We start from the raw sequence: 24,544 nt of genomic DNA, 5'->3' as shown, positions 1-24,544 counted from the left end.
CTTCGTTTTCAGACAGTATATTGCAGTTGTCCCCATCGTGTGCAATGAACGATGTGGAAAGCTCAATACTCATAAACGAACTCTATGCTCACCGCTGTGAGTATTGAGTTCGTTTCTTCCGATCGCCTAAGAAGTCCTACCCAATTACTAATATATATATTTTAAAATTAAAACTATTTGATGAGGGTTTTTAAACACTTCTTTTTGAGGAACAACTTTTCTGTTACTTATCATGAAGGTTATATAAGATTATAAAATATATCATTGAAGAAGAAGATAATAGTAAGAAATTTAAACGAAACATGAAACCGTGCAAGACACAAACAAATAAAAATATAACGGTCACAACTTGGAATTCTACCCAGGATCGCTTGTTTTACCGGGTGACGCCTGTCCCGGTAAGACAAGAGATTCTGGGTTCGATTCCTAGTTGTGGCCTTTATCTTTTTTATTTTTCTGTGTCTTGTTCTGTTTCACGTTTCGTCTAGATTTATTAGTACTATCTTTTTCTTCAGTGACATCTATTTGAATTTTACTATTGTTTTCGTGAATGAATGCAAATCTAAAAAGTGGAAATTAACCCACTTCCCGACATCCGATCGAGATGAAACTCGGCAGATAGACTCGTTGTCGATGACAATGCATTCTACCAACTTTTGGTGGCAATCAAGCGCGCACACACAAACTTGTATACATTTCTCTGAAATTTGAACACATTACAGCAGTAAATATACGCAATAAATGTCGGTCTTATCCAATCGGGATTTGGCCCGGTTGATAAAGTTGGTAAAGCTATAATGAAATGAGTATACACAACCATTTCTATTCGCCGTGTTTTTCAAATAGGCGCATATCATAAAATTTTCCTTTATTTCAATGATTAGACATTGATTACATCTGCCACAAAATCCTATTTAAAAAACTAGAAAACATTGGTATCAAAGGCAAAAAACTGCAACTAATGAAAAGTTATATGAGTAACAGAACACAACTAAGTCAGAATTAATCACCATACTAGCAAGCCAATGCCGATTACATATGGAGTTCCACAAGGAAGCATATTAGGGCACGTTCTATTTACTATTTACATAAATAATCTATGCAAGATGAAAAATAGACAGAGAAATTGTAAGTTATGGGGAAGATACAGTTTTTCTATTCAAATCTAAAGATTGGACTAAGGTGTACAATATAGCGGAACGAGGAATCAAGCAAGTAAAAAGAGGTTAGACACAGCTTATCGAAAACAGAATTCACAACGTACAGTATAAATACCAGAGGACAGCCAAATAATAAGACAAGCACCATTAGAACACATGAATGCATGGACACCAAACATTTGCGATTGCCCTACTTTAGAAAACACTGACCAAATAAAATATCTAGGAATCATAATAGACCAAAACTTCAGATGGACACATCATATCAAAGACATCACAAATAAACCTCTCAAAACAATACACATTTCCTGAACATAACAAACATATATAAACTAAAACAATATATTATGCACATTGCCAATCAATTATACAAAATGCTCCTCCTCCCTAAGCTATTAAGCTTAGGGAGGAGGAGCAACAAACTCAGCTATCAGTCATATGGAAATTAAACAGAACACTATCATAATATAGACATTTATATTTTTTAAACTCATGTAATAGTTCCTTGCATGAAATTGTGCGTTCTTAAATCAAAACAAGATTTATCAATTCATCACTATCTTCTTTTCGCAAACAGAATTGACTGATCAGAATTATTATTGACATTGTTACATTTTAAAATACCAAGGCAACAAGAAAACTTACAATGCAGGAATTCTCAGAGTTAAATCATATTATTATGCTGCCTTGCCAAGATTACTGATGCATACAAATAATTATGGCAATTAGTTGATATCATAGGTTCTTCTGTTTATATATATATATTTTTTTTGTAATAAATATTTACTTTGTGGCTCGTCATAATTTACAATAAAAGATATAAATTTGTTTTAGACCACTTTATTTTAAATTGCACTCTACCGTTTAGTTTTAATATTCTCCTGACGAAGGAAGGGTGCTTCCGAAACCGGTAGAGTGCAATTAAAATTAAGGTTAAACGCAACGCTCGTTGTATTCTACGTGTTCACAGATGGCGTTAATTAATTAATTTTGTTTAAATACGCTTTTGCAAGGTATTGCTTTACAATATTAAGACAAATTATTTGTTTGCGCCCTCGTATACGCAATATGAATAAATAGTTTTGTCCATATAAAAACTCAATTCTATCGAGAAAGGTATACAAATACAATATTGGATTGAATCATCGGTAAAATATTGTATTTGTGTGCCTTTCTCGAAAGAATTAAGTCTTTAAACGAACAAAACTATTGATTCATATTCATATTGCGTATATACGGGCGCAAACAAATGATTTGTCTTAATATTGTAAAGCAATACCTTGCAAAAGCGTATTTAAACAAAATTAATTAATTAACGCCATCTGTGAACACGTAGAATACAGCGAGCGTTGCGTTTAACCTTAAAGTGGTCTAAAACAAATTTATATCTTTTATTGTCTTCTGTTTATAACTAAACTAGTGGACCACGCAATTCTTCGCTATTACTAACCTATTTCTCTTACGTCATAATATTAGTGTTAAAAAACTAAATTACATCGACTCTATATCTCATTACGGTGCAGAGATATAGAGTCAAGTATTCCTAGGGCATCCCCGACTTATTCTACCATTCAAACCACTAAACACTCCTGGCACTAATAAGAACAAATGTTGATATTTTCAGCGATATCAATGGACTAATTTTCGAGTTTTGAAAGCACAAACAAACATACGCAGGCTGGATTTTTTATATATAACTAGCTGACGTGTACCCGGCGTTACTGGGGGTTATCCTTAGGGAATAAGACATATACAATCGCGGACTTTTCTGTAGCCATAGACATATGAATATTAGTAGACCTGCCCTAAGTGATTAAAAGCGTATTATCCCCACTCCCCATACCGGTTCCATTGGAGCCGGCTGTGCTCGCGTATGGCCTCAAGTGAAATTTGAAAACGTGACGTCATCATTCTTGTGCGAACTATGGTCGAGGCATCATCGGTTCATTTTACGAAATAACACGGCAAAATGTTGACTTGTACTATGAAAACTTGTAAAAATAGATGTCAAAAAGAGAATAAATCCAATTGTCGTATTACATTCCATATATAAGCATTATTTTACTTTATTTTAAGCATATTCACATCGTATAATATGAATCAGTTGTTACTATCACATCGAGAAACGTCTGGACGCGAAACACAAAGCTGGTTGGTTGCTGGGAAGTAAATTATGAACATTTATAAAAGTGTCTTAACTAAATACTTAAACGAAATATTCGACTCTGAAAATAAAACCGAATTTTTTTGCCGAATTTGGACTTCGCAAATTTGTTCATAACGTGGCGAGTAATTTGCGCTCCCATGTAAAAATGTCTATTCATTCAAAAGCAGATTTTACTTTTAAGAAGTAAATGGTGATATTATAATGCGAGATGCCTATATACTGTCAGATTGATTTATTGACGAATCACAGTCAGCTTTATCCCCTTCGTTCTTCAACAGTTGATTTTACCCCTCACCTTTAATTTCTAGTCTATATATTCATATGTCTGTGATTATTTTGATATCTCATGAGGTTTAGCCAGCGTTAGCAATGTAGTGCCCGAAAAAATATTTTACGTCTTGATTACAAAACATCGACTTTTCTCTACTGTATATAAATATAATATGCATGTTTCATAGATGTAAACCTTCCGGAAGAAATTCTCTAAATGATAGTGAAAACACTATCAAAATCCGTTGCGTAGTTTAGAAGAACTAAGCGCACAAACAGACATACGCGAATAGCGACTTTATTTTAGTATAATATATGTATAGAGATGGTAGTATAGTTAGTACAGGTTAGTAGCAGGAATTAGTACCAAACCCTGCTAAACCGAGAACTTTAACTGTCACACGAGACACAAATTAGTAAAATTCATAATTCGAATGGCAGTTCTGTGTACAGAAAAGTACTAATTTATAATATAATGATATATTTGTAAATAACATGAATTTTCGTTGAAAGATACAACCTCACGGTTTAAAAGAACATTCCCGCAATGTTCCCCGTTTCGGGAATATTCCCTAAGAATTATCAATCACTATGCACAACTAAAAAATCTGTAAAAATGAAATATATAAATCAGTACTTACTCTATGAAGTAGACCTCTCCATTTGAGGTGTATGCTTTCTCCCACAACGGGGGTAGTGGTCCCAGTGCATAGTCATCTCCCTTATCCTTCTCGCTATTACCGGAAAACTGCAACCTCGCCCTATCTTCCGCTACCGCCGCTACGGTAGTGGCAGACGAGACCGAATTGACTGAACTCAGCTGCCCGGTAGACAGCTTGCCCGTACTGATGCTGGCGGTCGATAACTGACCGGTCGATAAACCACCGATCGATAATTGTCCGACTGATAACTGACCGGTCGATAAACCGCCAGTCGACAGACCGCCAGTCGATAAACCGCCAGTCGATAAACCACCAGTCGATAAACCGCCAGTCGATATCTTGTCCGCTTCTCGTTGGGGGTCGGACAATTGGAGGGAGGTGGAGGCGATTTGCGAGGCCATTTCTGTCGTCACATCTTGATTTTTAAATTTTCAATAAAAATTGTTTCCGTTTATTTTACACTTTTTCTTTAATTGGTAATTTCATGTTGCACTTTCACATAATATCACTGGCGTACCTTTTGAAGGTATTTTATTTTATTTAAACTGAAATTAAATTAAGCATATTAATATCGTTATTATTGTATTTAATCTGTAGTTAAGGTTAGAGATAGATTATGTAACACCGCGAATCACAGTACTCGCACATTTCTTTCGTTTCTTCCATATTCGGATACACACACACATCCAAACTATTTATCATCTCAACTATGACGATGCAGTACGTCGTGTAATATTTTAAATTGAGCTGCTATCAATAACAACCCTTACGTAGATGGCGATAAGGTTTAAGTTTAAACACCATCCGCCTGTTTTGATATATGCAAGAAAAAAACATGGCCAAAAAGTGCCTTTTATTTTATTTTGTGGATGTTCATGCATAAATATTTAATTTTTTTTATCATTTTATAAATAACTTAATTTGCCATATTATACAATAAAATCATAACCGAGAATGAACTTTAAAGCAGTTTTCATAGGACTTATACATTATTTTTTTCTGGGCTTATAAAAAGACTTATCTAAAAAATACTCGATTATTTCAAAGGCCAAGATGTATTTTACTCGCAGTATTTAATTAATGCATCTGAAACATTTCTAGGCGACCAAATTTTAAAACCAAAAACACATGATTTTGCATTACTACGTAGTGCATCGCCTTCGTTAAGCTGTCGGGAATAACTGTAATACGGGGTAACTTTTGAATTGAGGGGTGATTTTAATCATAACGGATATCTGTACAAATCTCGCAACCACTTACAAGCTTATTTTTAATGATTTTTTTCGGGCCAGATAGGTACAATGACGCTTTGAAAATAAGTGTCAAGTGTCAAATTAGTTGATTTCTAGGTTTATGCAAACATTGACCGGTCGGTGGCTGAGTTGACATCGCGCTTGGGTCCCACCCAAATTCCTCCGCTGGCTAAATCCTCCATCACAACGCAAGCAACATTTTCCGCTTACTGTGATGGTAGTAGGAGATTTTCAAATATTGCCAGATTATCCGTAACCCGGGAATGTTTTTCTTTCATTAATTTTTGATTGTTTGTTTTTTTTTTTTAATTTTGTCTGTGATTAATATTAATATGAATATTGTGAGGTTATTTTTTAGCAGCTTTACCAATAAACAAAACATTTCCCAACCGTTAAACGTCGTTTTAGTTGCACATTGATTAAAGACTGTACAATTTTCGTTTCGAACTCTTAATAATAAAAAATGTCTTTAACTAGCTGCGAAAGGGCTGGCAACGTTGCATTTTGGTTGAGTGACACAAGAGGTTCATGTCTTGAAAAATTTAGGTTATTTCTGACATATTACTTCTTAATTGACCATTACCGCGTGAAAGTGATGTTTTTTAGTAACATAAATGCCTTACGCGTGCGTAGATAAATATAATTCCAAGAAATCAACGGTTACATTGCAGTAACAATGAATCCAACCAGTTTTTGGGATATTCTCTGGAAAGTATTATAATATCTTCTTATTGTGTAAACGAGAAACAAAGTGAGGTTGAGACAATTTTCTTTCAGATTCCCTAAATAAAAGGAATGTGTTTTCAAAATTTGGTATTCTCTGCAATTTTTCCATGTTTGGAATAAAAATTATCACTTTTATTGTAAAGTATATCAGTGCTATTATACATATAACTACATACTTGAACATTTGAACTGTTATTTTATTTTTTAGGATTGACATATAATTGTAATAAGGTTATAAAAATGGTATGCGAAAGTACCCCACAGCTTAGATCATATTCTTTTCTTTTTACTCGCCAAATACAAATACAATTGCTTTTAAAATAAATTTAGATTGTTTAAAGACATAAAATTTTCAGTATAAATTTTTTAGAAAATTTATAAAAACAATGTTTAAAAGTTGAAAATAAATAGTCACCCCATTTTATACTACATAGTCTAACGCAACCATTTTCAGATTGCGACGTCATTTCCATCATGAGAAACGTCTATAAAAAAATTATGAGAAATAACTCTATTTTTTTTTTTTCAAAAATAACGCATGACCCTTTAATTGCCTAGAGCCAATGGAACTATGGCATTGAGTGCAGGCATGAAGGCAGGGAGTAGAAGAAGAAAACAATGTTGAGAATTTTCTTAATATTCAGATCTGGTTACAAAACACAGCTAAGGCCATTTCAAGCAACGTTACAATATTGGTGGTCTATACAGGGTATATCGGCACGTACCCGACAAACTTTAGCCAGCTATTCCTTAGCACATTTGGAGTAAAAAAATTTATGGGCACTTTGCTGTCCGGTAACATTTTTTTAAAATTAAAAACAAAAAATTATAAAAAATTCCACACTCCGTCACTGTCATTGGCATTGTTTCTCGTGTTCAACAGCTGTTATTAGCAAGTGTGTCAAAAAGCGTCTTCGCTCTTTCATACACACTAAATAATAATAGTTAAAAATGAGACGAATGGTGCCATGCCATTTCGTTGTGATTGTAAAAGCGCGCCAATGTAGGTACGTACGTATATTATTGAACGAAACTCGAATAAAATATTGCCAGACGGGTTTTCAAACTGTGACAAAGGATAAAACAGTGATGACATGTGGTGAAAATATGAATGATAATTTTTTTATTAAAAAAAATGTTACCGGACAGCAAAGTGCCCATAACATTTTTTACTCCAAATGTGCTAAAGAATAACTGGTTAAAGTTTGTCGGGTACGTGCCGATACACCCTGTATATAATATCGGCCAATCGGAAACGAGACAAATATGCAACAATTTAAATTAATTTAAATTATGTATGTGAATGTACAACTGTACCGAAAAAAAAAACAAAAAAAAACTGTACCGAATAAATTACTAGCCGAAGTCCCCAGCGTTGCCCGTACTTAACACAAGAGTTTTTTCGAAATCTAATGTAGTCAGTGATCTTCCTGTTGTTTTGAAGGTCAAGTGTGCAAAATTTCATCGGTCTCAAAACAAAACCACGCCACCCGCCCGATGTCTGCCACAGACAATCTTAATTATGTAGATAGATTTGGTCATGCTAGGATTTTAACCTACAACCAGAGTCAAGGAGCTTTCCACAAGCTAAATTAAATATACCATTCCTGATAGAAAGTCCAGTTATATCCAATTATGTCCTAAATCCTGTATCTAAATTTCGCTAATAAACAATTAGATAATGTTAATTAAGTGTTAATCTCAAGTGACCTAGCAGGTAAATATTGTACTGTATATTATATCCATAAATAGTTAAATGAAATGTATTATAAATTTGTACAGCGCCCTTGAGGTGATTTTGCACAAAAACGGCGCTATACAAGTCATCCAATTATAGTCCTCATATTGCGTTTATCATATTTTCAACTCACCCAGACACAAAAGATAAATTTAAATAAAATGTTACCACAAAAATGACAGCGAAATTTTTAATGAGAACTGTGTTGTCATTTTACAGCTTTTTTTATACAGTTCAAAATGTTGACTTTTAACTGTTAATTGAACTTAATTCACGCTGTAATTAAAACAAATGGTATATGTTAGATATTATTGTAACAATTTAATGTATACTTGTTGATATCTATCTACGTAATGTTGTGGAAACTGATGATTATAAAAACAAAACGGATGTAAAACTCATTATGTTTGTTTGCCATTATCTTTTCGATGTGAATAGTCCCAACTGCACCCAACTGTCTAGAGCCAGTGGGACTACGGCAATCCCAGAGACTGAATGAAGAGGATGGTTGGGTAGCACCTCGCTATTCAGATCTGGTTACAAAACACCACTAAACGGGCGTCTTGTTTGGGGCTATCAGTTTCTTTAGTCGTGACCGGCTGTTAATCCTACACAAATCTCAAGTACGCCCAACAATTGAATTTGGTAGCCACCTCTGGGCTGGAGACCCATAATACTCGATAAACCTACTTTATTCTGTGCAAATGAGGGCGGTCCGTCTGATTGACAATCCATTGTTAACAGACCAATTGCCATCCCTAATGCAAAAACGCAATGTATGCATGTTGAGTCCGTTCTACAGGTATTTGAATAGAGCCTGCGCCGATTCACGTGCGTGAAACTCGACGGACACGAGCGGAACACCCGTTCACTGTCGATGTGCTGGGCTTCATGAGAACGGGCCGTTTCTTCGACTCGTTTTACACGCAAGTCGGCTCGTATGTGGAACGAGCTACCGGCATCTGTTTTTCCTCCTTCGTATAATCCGGGCCTCTTCAAGACCCGCATTAATAAATACCTTCCTACAGCCCATACATTAACCACCCTCACAACACTGCCCAACCGTGTGGCGACTCACCCTTGCCTTTACACTGTACAGGCATGTGGCGCTCTTGTGAAGTGTCACATTAAAATAAAGCCATTTTAAGCAATGTTTCGATTCTGAATATTGGTCGTTCACCAGGGCGATACTGAGAGTATCTACAACTCTCTATTAGTTTTTCCATCATTTTTGTGGAAAGTCGTATTACAAAGGCAACAATGGAGGAAAACCGTAGCATAAAAAATAATACAATGGAAAAAAAACCCACAACAGTTACACTAACGTGACACTTCGCACGATCAAGTCAAAGGCGGACAATCATTGAATAATACATATAGCTTTTACAAAACATATACAATACCCTTTAATATATATTATAAAGGGTTATTTTGTAATTATCAAGATTTAGACTGACAGAAGAATGTGTATAAGACAATAATACAGCAGTTTTGGCGCGGTATATCCTCACTGCCTACCCCTACGGAGAAACGGCGCGATAGATAATTAAACATACTCATTCGTTTTGCAAAAATAATAATAGAAGTCGAGATTTATTTCAGTGCAGAAATTTTGGTACTAACTACCATATTTTTTATTTATTTATTTATTTAACACCCAGAGGGCTTTTACATGGTTGGTAGTATAATTTTAATTTGACAGATACTTGAAAATTACAGCTATTTGTAGGTTTACATGATGTGTTTAGGAGTATTGTTGAAATAAATGTTTTAAATGATCCACAAAACTTGCCAAGTTGGTATTGAATATGTCAACATCACCAGAGAGTGGGCAATGTAGTTACGCTTATGTGTGCTGCTGTAGAATATTGTATTTTGTTGTGTTGTTACTGTTGTTACATATTTATTCCAAATTGCCCAGAATACTAATGGAGAGAAATAATTATACCAGTGGACATTTTTTACTTCTCACTTAACAAATACAAAAGATTGTAACTGAGAATGTTTAGTTATGTATTATAAATATGTACTGTATTAATTTATAATTTGTATTATTCATTTGTAAAAGCCCCAAAAAATGGCGTTAAGAAAGTAATTTATAATAAATAAATAATTTCGACTGTTGGTGCGTAGGTATGTTGGTAAATAACGTAAATATTCCTGCGTAATGCGTAACATCATTCAAGTTCAATGAACTTTTAATTCGAAATTATAACTTTCCAGTGATATGGCTCCCCAAATGTTGTGAGACTGAAGATAGTGAAGAGGGGAAGGAGATGAGGAAGAGAGAGGAGTGTAAGTACATGGCTATTCAGATCTGGTCACCAAACATGGCTAAAGCTACTGAAGGTGGCCTTACACCAGGGCGATACTGCGGGTATATTCCACTTTGAAACGTGCCGCAAATATACAAAATATTATTTTTAATGATTTAATGGTGAAATAACACTTTTTAATCAAATCAAATTTACTTGCGCACGCCGAGATTTTAACCCGCGACCTCCGGATTACCAGTCGAGAGCCTTACCTCTCGACCACGTAGGTCGTCTACCTATCATATCAAAATAGTAACTACTTATCATATTAAAATTGTAACTACTTATCATATTAAAATTGTAACTACTTACCATAAGTAACTACTTATCATATTAAAATTGTAACTGCTATCATATTAAAATTGTAACTACTTATCATATTCACATATCATATCATATCACAGCGCCCTTGAGGTGATTTTGCACAAAAACGGCGCTATACAAGTCATCCAATTATTATTATTATTATATTAAAATTGTAACTGCTATCATATTAAAAATGTAACTACTTATCATATTAAAATTGTAACTACTTACCATAAGTAACTACTTATCATATCAAAATTGTAACTACTTATCATAAGTAGGTACAAAAATTATTTATGAATCAATAATTCTTTATTCGAAATGTGTATTTCTTTTGTTAAAAAGCTTGACAGATGATTAGATGAATTAATAGAGTGAAGATACGTTAGAGACAACGCGCGTGGTTTCACTGAACTAGGTTCAGTCGACATACTTTAGCCGAAACAGAAACGTATATGAGACGATGAATGAATTTGTATGAAGCAAGTTGTGTGTGTGAATGCCGAGTTTGGCAGTCCATCCTCTCTGCCTACCCCTGAGGGAAACGACGTGACGGTTAGTTAAGAGGAAGCTACAAGCCAAACATGTGTATATTCTTGGTATACCTTATATTGTAGGTAATAGGAATTAAAATCGCTTGACAAACGGAGTCTAGAATCGTTCGATTTCAAGCACAAAACTGGTTTTTATTTATTTTCTAAATAATTTTATAAGAAAGCAAAAAAGTTAATCAAATGAAACTGTCACAGATAATCTTTGCTATAATACTGTATTTTTTTAAAGTTGTTTCCTTTATGCGTTCATCCATTTCCATTGAAAAAATATTTCTTTTAGAAGTTTACATTTATATTTTGTATTGATCAAATTATTATTTTATTTCTATTCTACTCAAGCGAAACGATAGGAAAACCTTCAATTTAACTAGAGCATATATTTTGGTATTCATAATGTACACCAATTCGTTATAAAGATTAATCAAAATAGTGATTTAGCATTAAGATTCGCCTTAATTAAAATTTTTCATTTGAACACCACCGATTGGTTTCTGCAGAATTAAAGAAACGAATAAAACGAATGACAACAAAGAAGTGATTGTGCTCTCTTCTGCCACTGAATAAAAAAACCCTAGAAATGTGATCTATACAGATTTGAAAGAAAACTGAAATCGCCAAATTACGTAAGACCATTCTATTCCTAGATACCAGGGTATCTAGTAAGGAAGATCGGTAAAACCCTACATCAATACGGTATTGACGAAATCCGTCATCCATGATCAGTTGTCGATATTTGCGAACACGGTCAGAATATAATTCGAAAGCGAAAGAATATAATTCGGTAGTCGAAAGCCTCGGGGCTCAAAGTTTGGTAGGGTCACGGAGACGCATTTTTTGCTGGGAAAAATGTGTCACTCATCAAATACCGTGTAACGCCACTGTTGCACTCCATTAGCAACACTACCAATAGTCCTACTCCTAGCGTCCACGAGTGGTCTCTTAAGCCCCGCGAGCCCTGGGCAATGTGGCCAATGGCAATACCATCAGCCATAGCAGATAGGAGAGGATGAATGGCGAATCTCCGGCGCCATAAAACCGGAACCCCCCAGCTAAGGGATGGAAACCCCTACAGAAAAACCCTGGCCCTCCTGGTAGGGGGTTGGGCGAGAGGCTAATAACCTCTCCCTGTAAAAGCAACGCTATTACGAATCCTAACACAGAGCCTCGGACAACAACTGAACTTAGGAAAAGACCCAGCAAACGAAATAAGGACTTGAAAATAGCTACCTGGAACGCAAGGACGCTGTATAGAAGTGGAGCCCTAGGAGAGATCACTAGGGAGATGACGAAATATAAAATTGACATAATGGCGGTGCAAGAAACCAGATGGATAGGATCTGAGCCATTTGACACAAGAACGCATACGATACTGCATAGTGGAAATGAAAGACATCATAAATTCGGAGTGGCCTTCATTGTGGACCGGAAAATGGGAAAATGCATATTAGACTTTAAACCCATTAATGAAAGAATGTGCAGCTTACGCATAAAAACGAAGTTTTTCAACGTAACATTGATCAACGTACATGCTGAAACGGAAGATAAAGAGGACATAATGAAAGATACATACTATCAGAAACTCGAACAGGTCTACGACACATTACCATCGAACGACATTAAGATGGTAATTGGAGACTTTAACGCCAAGATAGGACAGGATCCTCTGCTCCAACACATTGCAGGAATGAACAGTCTACACAAGCACGCTAACAATAATGGAACCCGAGTGATTGATTTCGCAGAATCAAGAAACCTAATCGTGGCCTCGACTCAATTTCCAAGAAAAGACATACACAAACGGACCTGGACGTCGCCAGATGGTAGACACCATAACCAAATTGATCATGTCCTGATAGAAAGAAGGGGGGCAACGAGCATCACAAACGTAAGGACGTATAGGGGTGCCAACTGTGATTCAGACCACTACATGGTGGTGGCCACCTATAGGAGCCGAATTGCAAACAACAGGACACAAAAATCACCAACTATTCCAAAAATCAATACGGAAGCTCTAAAAACACCAGAAGGCAAAGAGCAGTATCACAACGCCCTTGTAAATAGACTACCAGATCAGATCACTGAGCAGAACTCCCAAGAATCACTCGAAAAAGATTGGAATGATATAAAAGAAGCAATCGTAAGAGCAGTGGAATCAAGTGTCGGAAACATGCCCAGACAGCCCAGGAACCCGTGGTTTGATGAAGAGTGTGAAAGAAAGATAGCTGAAAAGAATATACTCAGAAAAAAGTACTTGGAAACGTCAACAAGAAACAAAAAACAGGCGTACGAACAAGCGAGAAAAGAAACGAATAAGCTGATACGGGGAAAGAAAAGAAAATTCTTGAATGATATACTGCTAAAAATGGAACAGGACTTTGTCAATAATAATCCTAGAGAAGCATATAGGGGAGTAAACTTCTTCAAGAAGGGTTTCAAACCGAATACAACACTATGCAAAGACGCTGATGGATCAATTATATCAGATAAGGAACAAATAAAAACAGTGTGGAAAAACTACTTCTATAAACTTCTCAACCCTAATAGCGACCTGAGAAGTCACCCTACCAACATCCCCACTGAATCAAGTAATGAAGAATCAGCGAATCCACCAACAATGCAAGAAATAAATGCTGCACTAAAGAAACTTAAAAACAACAAATCACCTGGGAAAGACAACCTCCCGGCAGAGTTGTTCAAATATGGAAATGAGCATCTGAGAAATCTGCTACTCAATTTAATAACTAAAATATGGACACTGGAAAAAATCCCAGAGGAATGGCAAATAAGCATAATATGCCCAATTCACAAGAAAGGTGATAAATTAAAATGCGAAAATCATAGAGGCATATCACTCCTATGCACAGCATATAAAATCTACACCATGATACTGAAACAAAGAATTGATAAATATGCAGAAAACCTACTGGGAGAGTATCAGGCAAGCTTCCGCACCGGTAGATCCACAACAGACCAACTGTTCACCGTCAGACAGATCTTGGCAAAGTGCTGGGAATTCGACATAGACATACACCAACTATTCATTGATTTCAAGCAAGCATATGATAGCATAGATCGGGAGTGTCTATATGACATACTACTACAATTCCAGATTCCACCTAAATTGGTTAGGCTCATAAAAGCCACAATGTCAGACTCAAGATGTCAGGTCAAAATAGACGGAGAATTGTCGGAAGAATTTACAGTATCACAGGGACTTAAACAGGGGGACAGTCTGGCTCCCACTCTCTTCAACATTGTGCTCGAACATGTAATACGAAAAACACTAATAGACACTGGCTCCAATATTTGTTTCAAGAGCAGTCAAGTTGTCGGATATGCGGATGACATCAACATTGTCGGAAGATCAATTTCAGCCATTAAGGAGGTCTTCGACCCTTTAGAAATAGCGGCGCGGGAAGTAGGACTGCGAGTTAATGTTGACAAAACAAAAATGATGGTACAGAGCAGGAACCCTTCGCACAGAAGAAGAAGTAGTGCACTATTTAAAGACAACTACTCATACGAAGTGGTCGATCAATTCACCTACCTGGGCTCCAGCCTGACAGAGAACAATGAGGATCCAGCAGAAATCAGAAGAAGAATCACAGCAGCCAACAAAACATACTTCTCTTTGGTGCCAGTGTTTAAGTCACGTAGTGTCCACAGAAAAACCAAAATAACCATATATAAGACCATTGTAAGAACTGTATTGGCATATGGATGTGAGGCGCTGACACTGACAGTAAAGATGGCTGAAATGCTGGATACTTTTGAAAGAAAGGTGCTGAGAAGAATATGTGGACCGGTGAAAGAGGACGAACAGTGGCGTATCCGGCACAATAGAGAATTGTACGATATATATAAGGCCCCTAGCATCTCTGCACACATGAGACTCCTCAGGCTGAGATGGGCTGGTCATGTACAGAGAATGCCGGATACACGCGTCCCAAAAAGAATTCTGACTGGTCACCCAGGTGGAAAGAGAAAAGTGGGAAGACCCAGACTGAGGTGGGAAGATGAGGTAAGAGGGGATGCAGCACAGCTTCTCCAGGTGACAAACTGGAAGTCAGCCGCTGAGGACAGGAGGAGTTGGAGGCGACTGTTGCAGGAGGCCAAAGCTCGATATGGGCTGTAGCGCCATCGAAGAAGAAGAAGAAGTCGAAAGCCTCTGCTTTTAGCGCGGCCTCCAAGGTGTCAGATAAGCTGTCAATATACACAACTTTTTGGATAATGTCGTTCATTATACAAAAGAACTAACTAAGCTCTTAGAATTGAACCCCTCCAGCGTTTTTGGGTCAAATATGACCGGGCGTCCATGTTTTATAAAATTATTTTTATCTCTTTTCTACCATGCGGAAACACGTAATTTTTTGACGTTAGAAAGAGAAATAATTATTATTTCCAGTTTGCTTAAAATATTTATACTGGATGCCTTTAATAAAATCCTAAAAATTGCCAAAATGAATAATTTATATTTCACGCCGCTATCGTAACAATCGGTTTAACTTTAAAAAAATATTTTATTATATGAACGAGATATACAAGTGAATTTTCAGTTTTCTTATAAATTCCCCAAACAAAACTGTGTTTTCGAATGTGTATATCGAGTTCTTTCAATTTTTGACTCTAATCGTGGAAAAATTGAGAGTAAAAATGTGGTTAGCCTTTTGGACAACATTTTTCACGTTTGATATTAAAATTTTATTATTTAGAAATAGTAATTTTTATTTTAAATGCATATACCGGAAAGATAATTTTATATAGTTTCCAAAACAGTATTTGTTTTTACGGAAAATTAAAAAATAAGATGTATAGCGCATTTGAAACACAAAGAAAACATTGCAACGTGAACAAAGGTGATGAAAGTACTTGTTGAGAAGAGTTTCATAGATGCACGCACAGATGGCAGTGCATAGAGCTTGCGTGGAAGTCCGCAAGATGGAGCCAGTGGCCAGTAGTCGCCAGGGCCAGTGGGAAGGATCCCAGATAAACTTACTTATCTGACAAGATTCCAATTAGCCAGCTTCTAGTTAGGTCGACTATCGAGTCACCTTTATAATACGCGGAGTATTAATAAATCCCTGATTAATCTAAAAGAACCAATTTTATTTATAAACTCCTTCCAAGAAGAGTTGGAGACCTGTTTGTACGAACACAACAGTACTGAAGGATTAAAGAAATCGTATACACTATCCATAGATTTAATTAATTTATCTAAGACGCGATTAATTGATTCCGTTCCAAAAAAATTACCTAAAGTCGATCACACCACGGACACGCCCACAAGACACTTCTATCGTTTCATACATGATTTTATCTCTTCCAGTAAAGATAAAATATACCCGCCAAAAAGGTCTACAAGACATTCTTGAAAAACGAATGGCGAATTTCTCTGACCTCACAATGAGTCATTATTTCACGGAAAATGCCGAGACCTTTAGCTTGTCTGGACTTGTAGAGCGGAAGGACTGAGAAAGAAGTGTCAGAGGAGAAAAATATATGTGATACGAAAGACACAAGCGGATAGAAGTGGTCGGAGACGTCCAGCGAAAACTAGATAAAGAATGAACCCCTGACGTGTGACAGTGAAGGATTGCAAACTGGCAGAGGAAAGATGAAAGTAGGCTGCTGTAGAAGTGAGATCTCTGAGGCGTATTTGTGTAAAACCTTGTACGACCCGTGTTAAGATGAAGCTACACGCCAAAATGTGTATATTCTTGGTTTACCTTATATCTTAGGTAATAGGCATTAAAATCGCTTGAAAAACGGAGTCTTTATGTAAATATTTACTATATTTTAAACTATTTTGTAAACAATTTTATAAAAAAGCAAAAAAGTTAATCAAGTGAAACTGTCACAGATAATCTTGGCTATAATACTGTATTTTTAAAAGTTGTTTCCTTTACGCGTTCATACATTTCATTATTTAGCATTAAGCTTCGCCTTAAGAGGAAACCGGGTGGTGTTTTTTCCATACAAACGTATTCCTCATTTCCTTCTCTGGATTTTGACACTAGAGAAAATATTTTTTTTACATAATATGAATATTGACCGCAAGCGTGTCGGTACGTTTTGATTTTTTTGATAAGTTACTTTTTATAGGAGTTGTAACCCTTCAAAAATTGTTAAAATTGCCTTTTTTTAACGCCATCAACAAACGTTCAGTATACAAATAAGACGATGTATTTTTTAAAAAAGCAAAACGTACAGACATAAAATGTTTTCTTCCAATACATTTGGTAAAAAAAATCTTGGAAATCGGTTCAGTTTTGGAGTAGAAAAATGAGGACTACAAAACCTCGATTTTGACAATTTTATTTAGGTATTATCAGGCTGAGGTGCATGTGTCCCTTTCTCTCAGTATTCGGGGGTGAGGGGGGGGGCGGAGAGGGTTTTGTTGAATACGTATACAGTCAACGAAGTGATGTGACATTCTCAATAATTATATCGATACACTAGTCCACTAGTGTTGTCATGTCCCGAGTTATCGATGTTTTTTTAAAAGTATTTTTCTGTTTGGTGACTTATCTTGAGTGTGCCAATACTTACCGAGCTTATTTACTAAAGTTATTGTGACAAATTTAATTTGTTTACGTCAAATAAATTAATGGAAAAAAATTGAAAAAAAAACACCTGTTACAGACAGACCCCGAGATGATTCCGTTCCGTATTGCCGAGTTGGATATGGAACACAAAAATTAATTAAAATATTTTTTGATAACTTTTGAAGGTTGTACTCAACATAATATTATCCCTTTATACGACACTTTCTTTAAGATACAACTACCGAACCAAAAAAAAACTTTTATATTTGACTAAATATATTGTTCTAGATTTTTTTTTTTAAATTATATTTTACAAGAAAATATGTGATGGTAAGTACATACACCACTGATCGTTTGATGGAATGCTGGTACAGCGTATGTTCAGTGGTACATGCATCTACCACATGTTGTTGAATCGATTATGTTATTATAATATCATATTATACAAATGAATATTGAAATCTATGTATAAGAGGCACCATATTGTTTATTGTGCTACATATTAGGTACATACACATAACTAGTTTAGTTTTTATTTAACTTTTTTAATACGTTATATTATTACAGAAAAATGCACTTTTGGGAATACCTCCTACATCACTTGACATTTTCAATCTTCTTCAATGATCTAATATTTTTTGTTTTTAAACGCTTTATTGTAAAAAAAAATACTGTTTAACATCTACACAATGAAATTAAAACAATTTATGGTCCAGACCTTTCCCTCGCCGGTAAATTTCTTGGTATGCGACCGTCAATTATTTCTGGTAAAAGGCATTGGTGGTAGAAATTTTCTAACAGTGGAACGATTTTTTGCCAGATTTCATCGTCCCTCTCAATTTTTTCATACAGCAAACCTTTTGGACTCCACACAACAAAATAACAATAATTACGACGAGTAATATGTAACTGGCCTTGTACTTGGTAGAAGTAATTATGATTCCGTTTTAATGTTAAAGAATGGTCTTCCAATTTACAGTAATCAATTATCTTTTGTGCAATTCCCTCTTCTGGTGACATATTTGCTATACTATAAAGGCATTTAATTTCAATTATAGAATCCTCACCGATAAGGCCATCCGGACTTGCCGCTAAAAAGTTTTTGGTTTTATCGATAAATAGCCCACAAGCGGATACCTGCAAACTTGTTTTTTTTGAAAATTGCTCTATTGCTAGGCTTTCATTTTCTTTTCCATAATTTGTGGCCATAGTTCCTTTGAATTGTGAGTACAGAAAAGAGTTTAATACTCCCGTAACTGAAGTTTTTTGCCGAAGCTTATATATTTTTCCAAAGTTAGACGCCGTTATCCGCTTACGTCTTTCAATTGCCCACAGATTGTTATTGCTTTGGCCTACCGTATTCCGTTCGAGCTCTTCCTTATTCGTTGAAGATAATTCTTTGAGAAATTCCTCTTTTTTCGTTTCAAATATTTCAGGTGGCATATCTGGTTCTAATTCCAATTGACCATAATTTTCATCGGGCCCTGTAACTTTTTTTCTTTTTTCTGTCGTATTTTCATTATACTTTAGTTTTTTTTTTCGACACATTTGTGTATACTCCTTCGAACGTCGTTTTCTCTCTATAAAGTGCTTCGTGTATTTGCCGGGACTGTGGCCTTGGATTTTCTTTTGTATTCTTGAATGGGTTGCCAATTCACTATTCCACGAAGCTACTGCTCCAAAACATCTTGCTTGGTAAGATCCTCTTGTAGTAAAATTTACCCTTTTTCCACCTATAAATTTGGCGATAACGTTGTTGAATTGCTCCACAGTGTTATTTGTCACGTCAATAATAAGACTTTCTGCATTTGCTATTAGAGACAATAAGAATTGTTGGATATCAGTCCATATTCCACAATCTCGAAGATCGCTTACTAAATTTGGATCATCAGTATACTTCTCCGGCTTGCAATAGTACGATGCACAATTTTTATGATCACCAAACACATGATTTGCGGTATTTTTTATATCCATTTTCAATTTTTTTATTTTATCACTTTGTACTGTGTTTTCTTGCTCTTTCCTGTAATTTACTGCTCCAACTACAGCTCTTCTCATGCGTAAAACGTTTGCTTCAACCTTTTTCCTTATATGAACTGGTACAAAGCCTTTAGCGTTGTTGGTTTTTTTTCCAAGTGCTTTCATTTTGTTGCAAAAATTGCGGAGTAAGTGATTTTTGCACTCTATTTTTTGTACTATAAGGTTAGGACCATATGGCATTTGTTGCATTATTTTTTTCCTGATGCTGGAGTCGCCATCACCAACTAGTTTGTTAAATTTCAATCCATGCATTTCCATGCTTCTCGAGAACCCTTCTGCTATAATGTGGGCTTCCATGGCATTAGCACTGTCACGCCAGTTTATGAAGCACCTGTGCTCAGAAGCAACTATGTGTAGTTTAGTAGCTCTAGCACATATGCAGCAGTATGAGTTTCGCACTCCCAGAAATAAAACCTTTTTAGTTCGTAGTCCAACTATGCACCCTGCGCCAGATGAGGAGCTAAATCCACTTTTGTACGACCTCTTTGCCCAGGAGCCATCTGCAACCACCGTTACCAAAGGATAGCCACCCTCGTCTACGTCACCGTTTAAAATGGCTAGCCTTTTTTCTTCTTCACCAGCTGCAATCATTTCTTCTAAGGCACATTCTTCAATTGTTGGCGCTAAACATTGTTCTATGTTCGTGTAAGTCTTACAATCCATATTTGGCATATTTAAAACCCCACAAATTTCATTCCATTGTGAATACCCATTTCCTGTACACATCACTCCTTCGACGATAGCAGTATTTATAGACATTTTCCGTTTCGGGTCTTCGGAGTGTACGTATTCTATTTTCTTGCACATTTTGCACTCGAAAACATACTGGCTTAGAAGACCATTTCGTCGTTCCTTCACAAATTTTAAATCGGAAAATGTGCAGTTGGTGTGTTCGTGCTTTATATTTGATATCTCCGAAAACAAAAAATATTTTATATCCACAATTCTGCGACCTTCGAAATTATAGGTTTCATCAATATGGTCTGGTTCTATCACCAAATCATCAAGCGTTGTTGATGATGATGAACTTGCGTTTTCGTCTATATTTTGAGCAAATGATTCATCCATGGAAGTTTCATGCATTAGTGAAGATGTAGTTAAGTTTCCAAAAGTAGTATCGATGACATCCATATCCCTGTAAATGCAAATGATTTATTTATTTAAATTTGTCCATCCCATTTTCCCGTTGTACATGCTACATAATACACGGCTCTCATAGCATAAATCTTTAGGGTTTTCTCGTAAGTCGCTCACGTAAGAGAGTTATGGCAAAATTATCAATGTAAACGATACCCATTGGTAATTTTGCCATAACTCTCTTATGTGAGCAACTTACGGGAAAAAAAACTTTACGTACGTAAAGGTAACCTTAGGAAGGTTCAGTAGTAAGAGTAACAGGAAAGCGATATTTCGACTTACCTAGATGTCGAACGTGGTGCAACATGAATCTATCGTTTGATACTAATAATCGGTTTTTTTCGTCTAGTAGATAAAAACAAACGCGCTTTGTTTCCATTTCTTTTACCCATTACACTGGTCAACACATTTTTTGTCCCTCTAACGAAAGTAGCCAAATCTGACAGGAGATTTCACGCTGATTTCAGATATGTGATTAGTTTTTTTCTATCACGTCAGGTTTTTGTGGGTTTTAAGTTTTACTAAAATGTGTATTAATTCATATTTATTCGTGAGTTATCATTGATTTTTTGATTTTTTGACCATCCATTCCACTTATTCATGCTGCAAACATGAAAGAGAACTATGACAATATGAAGCTGCTGTTAACAAAAAATAAATTTGTAAAATACGGATGGAAAATATGTGGTGATCTAAAAATAATAGGGCTCCTACTAGGACTGCAAGCGGGATATACAAAGTATTGTTGTTTTCTGTGCGAGTGAGACAGCAGAGAAAGGAAAAACCATTATGCCAAGAAGGACTGGCCTACTAGAAATCACCTTAAACCTGGCACGAAGAATGTTCAACATGGTCCCTTAGTAAAATCTAAAGATATCTTACTTACACCCTTACACGTTAAATTGGGTTTGATGAAAATTTTTGTAAAAGGATGGAAATGGCATGATTTACTTAAAGCAAAAGTTTCGTAAGATCAGCGACGCAAAAATTAAAGAAGAAATATTCGTGGGACCACAAATAAGGGAGGTCATGACTGATCCGAATTTTATAACAGTGTTGAGACCAGTCGAGCTAGCCGCTTGGTCAGCCTTCAAGAATGTTGTCGAGAATTTTCTTGGAAGTCATTAAAGTGAAGACTATATCAGCATTGTGTTTGAAATGCTCGTGGCCTACAAAAATATGGGATGTAACGTCACTAAAAATACACTTCCTTCACTTTCATTTGAATTTTTTCCCAGAAAATATAGGAGATGTCAGTGACGAGCACGGCGAACGATTTCACCAAGACATTGCGACTATGGAAAAGTGATACCAAGGAAAGTGGAGTCCATCTATGCTAGCAGACTATTGCTGGACCCTGCAGAGAGACTCTCAAGATATTCACAAGCGCAAATCAGGAGCAAAAAAGTTAAATCCAATTAGTTTTGAAATTTTGTTAAGTAAGTACCCGTCATACTATGGAAGAATTATGTGAAAAAACTTTGTTAAATAATTAAAAAACTTGACCTATAATTTTTTTTTGTTTCATTTCGTGTTTATGGATACTAAATACATATAAAAAAATTAGCTATGCTTAAGGGACTGCACTTAAAAAAATAAATGTCGACCAGTGTTATTTATCTGTAAGAAAAAAAAATTTGAGTTGAAGGTAGGTAATATAGTAGTCGATTTTATGTAACTCAATTTCTAAATACACATATATTATGCTACGTATATATTTGCGAATAGTGGCGTGCACAGAATTTGAAAATTGAAATTTTGGAAAAAAAATAATTTTCAGCTACGACAACATCATTAATGTAGTATTTTGAATATTAGGATTCTAGCCCACTGAAAAATCAGTGCACGCCACTCTTTGCGGACAGAGACGCGAGCCGAACCACGAATTATGGTAAAGGTACGAAGCATCCGCAAGCGGCGCAGCGTTTCGGGCAGTTTGCTTTTGCTTCGTTCCTTTCCCATAATCCGTTGTTCGGCTGGCGTGTGTATACGCAGCCTAAGACGTAGAATAATATTTATTATAGGTTACTAGATATGTTAACAAATGTACCGACTTGCACTAATGCACTTTATGCATACAGTCAAAACTGATGAATTTACGTTATTCAGGGAGAGCCAAAAAACAACAACATTTTTAGCGATATTTATATGTTTAATTAAAAAAGGACCTACTGCGCCTATGCTGCCGTTTTATAAAAAAAGATGGTATGAATCTCCCGATATTACTAAACCAAAACAGCGTGCATCTTACTTTACTAATAGTAACAAGATGAATGAACTATGAGCGCAGAAGATATCTATTATATAGGAATACGCACGCTCAAGTCGCGACGCGTATTGACTTATCTGTTGCAGCAGGCAGCAACCTGTATGCACGCACGCACAAGTCTCATTGACTTGTGCGTGTGCAGAAGATGAGCTCGGAGCAGGCAGTCACATGTATATACCTACGCACAAGTTGCCATGTGACTGAGATGATGAGTCAACAGCAGGCACACACACGCATTGGGGTTCACCAATACACCGATAGCGCTTTTGCTGTCCCCGCTGAGATGAACGAAATAGAAATAATTTTTACAAATACCTATCGTTAAAATTTCTCGGCGCTCCTGCGCGCCCTTAATTCATTTTAGGAATACTACCGATATATAATTATGCATATAGATATTTTTTCTCTTAATGTAAGTACCTATTCTGGGGAAACTACATAGGATAGATATATAAAATGTGCATAAATATATAAACACATTATCTGGTAAGACGTTACAAATTACTAAAACATATTTTTGCAAAACACAAGTTAGTTATTACGAAAATAGTGACAGGCGGTGAACGGAGGGCGATTGGGATTTTATCCCCGGTATGAAAGGGTTAAGAGTAAAATAAAAATTGTTGAAAATATTGAAGTCCTTCGTAAAACTTTGATTTAAGGCGATGCACTACGTCGTGTTATATTTTAAATTGAGCCGCTATCAATAACAACCCTTACGTAGATGGCGATAAGGTTTAAATTCCCGCTTAACACCATCCGCCTGTTTTGATTTATGCAAGAAAAAAACATGGCCAAAAAGTGCCTTTTATTTTATTTTATGTTCAGGCATAATTTTTTTTTCGATCATTTTATAAATAACTTAATTTGCCATATTATACCAAAAAATCATAACTGCAAATAGGTTCGTAAGTAGGAGATTTTGAACTTTAAAGCAGTTTTCATAGGCGTTTACATTATTTTTTTCTGGGCTTATAAAAAGACTTATCTAAAAAATACTCGATTATTTCAAAGGCCAAGATGTATTCTACTCGCAGTATTTAATTAAAGCATCTGAAACATTTCTAGGCGACCAAATTTTCAAACCAAAAACACATGATTTTGAATTACTACGTATGGCATCGCCGTGTGGAAAACACAAAAAATAAGTAATCTTATGAGGAAAGCGAATTCTCTTTGCAACGATCCGGCCGAACTACCGCGTCGGCAATATTCATTGCGCGTGTCAGCCGGTGCACGGCAAGGAATTGTAATTTTATCTGCGGAATTCTAAAGTTTAATACTTGTGTTTTTTTTATTCTAGATAAAAGAATTATTACATTTATCACTTATTTAACTAGAAATAACGAATACATTACACATAAATATATTACACAACGATATTATTCACTGTCATTGTTTT

The 24,544-nt window shown here is 35.8% G+C and overlaps 1 protein-coding gene across 3 annotated transcripts in view; it reads right to left on the bottom strand.

Moving 5' to 3' along the window:
* Positions 1-24,544, bottom strand: part of LOC149409778 (membrane-associated guanylate kinase, WW and PDZ domain-containing protein 1-like) — a 126,998-nt gene that overhangs the window by 97,075 nt on the left and 5,379 nt on the right. For all 3 annotated transcript variants that reach the window (XM_089649379.1, XM_089649381.1, XM_089649380.1), the window contains exon 2: positions 4,239-4,804. In XM_089649379.1, the coding sequence (XP_089505505.1) occupies positions 4,239-4,660 (422 nt within the window). In that variant the 5' untranslated portion in view covers positions 4,661-4,804. The remainder of the gene's footprint in view (positions 1-4,238; positions 4,805-24,544) is intronic.

Source organism: Hesperophylax consimilis, chromosome 29 (genome assembly GCF_061612785.1).
Source record: "Hesperophylax consimilis isolate HC1 chromosome 29, BYU_Hcon_1.0, whole genome shotgun sequence".
Lineage (NCBI taxonomy): Eukaryota > Metazoa > Arthropoda > Insecta > Trichoptera > Limnephilidae > Hesperophylax > Hesperophylax consimilis.
This window is presented reverse-complemented; position numbering and strand designations above follow the sequence as displayed.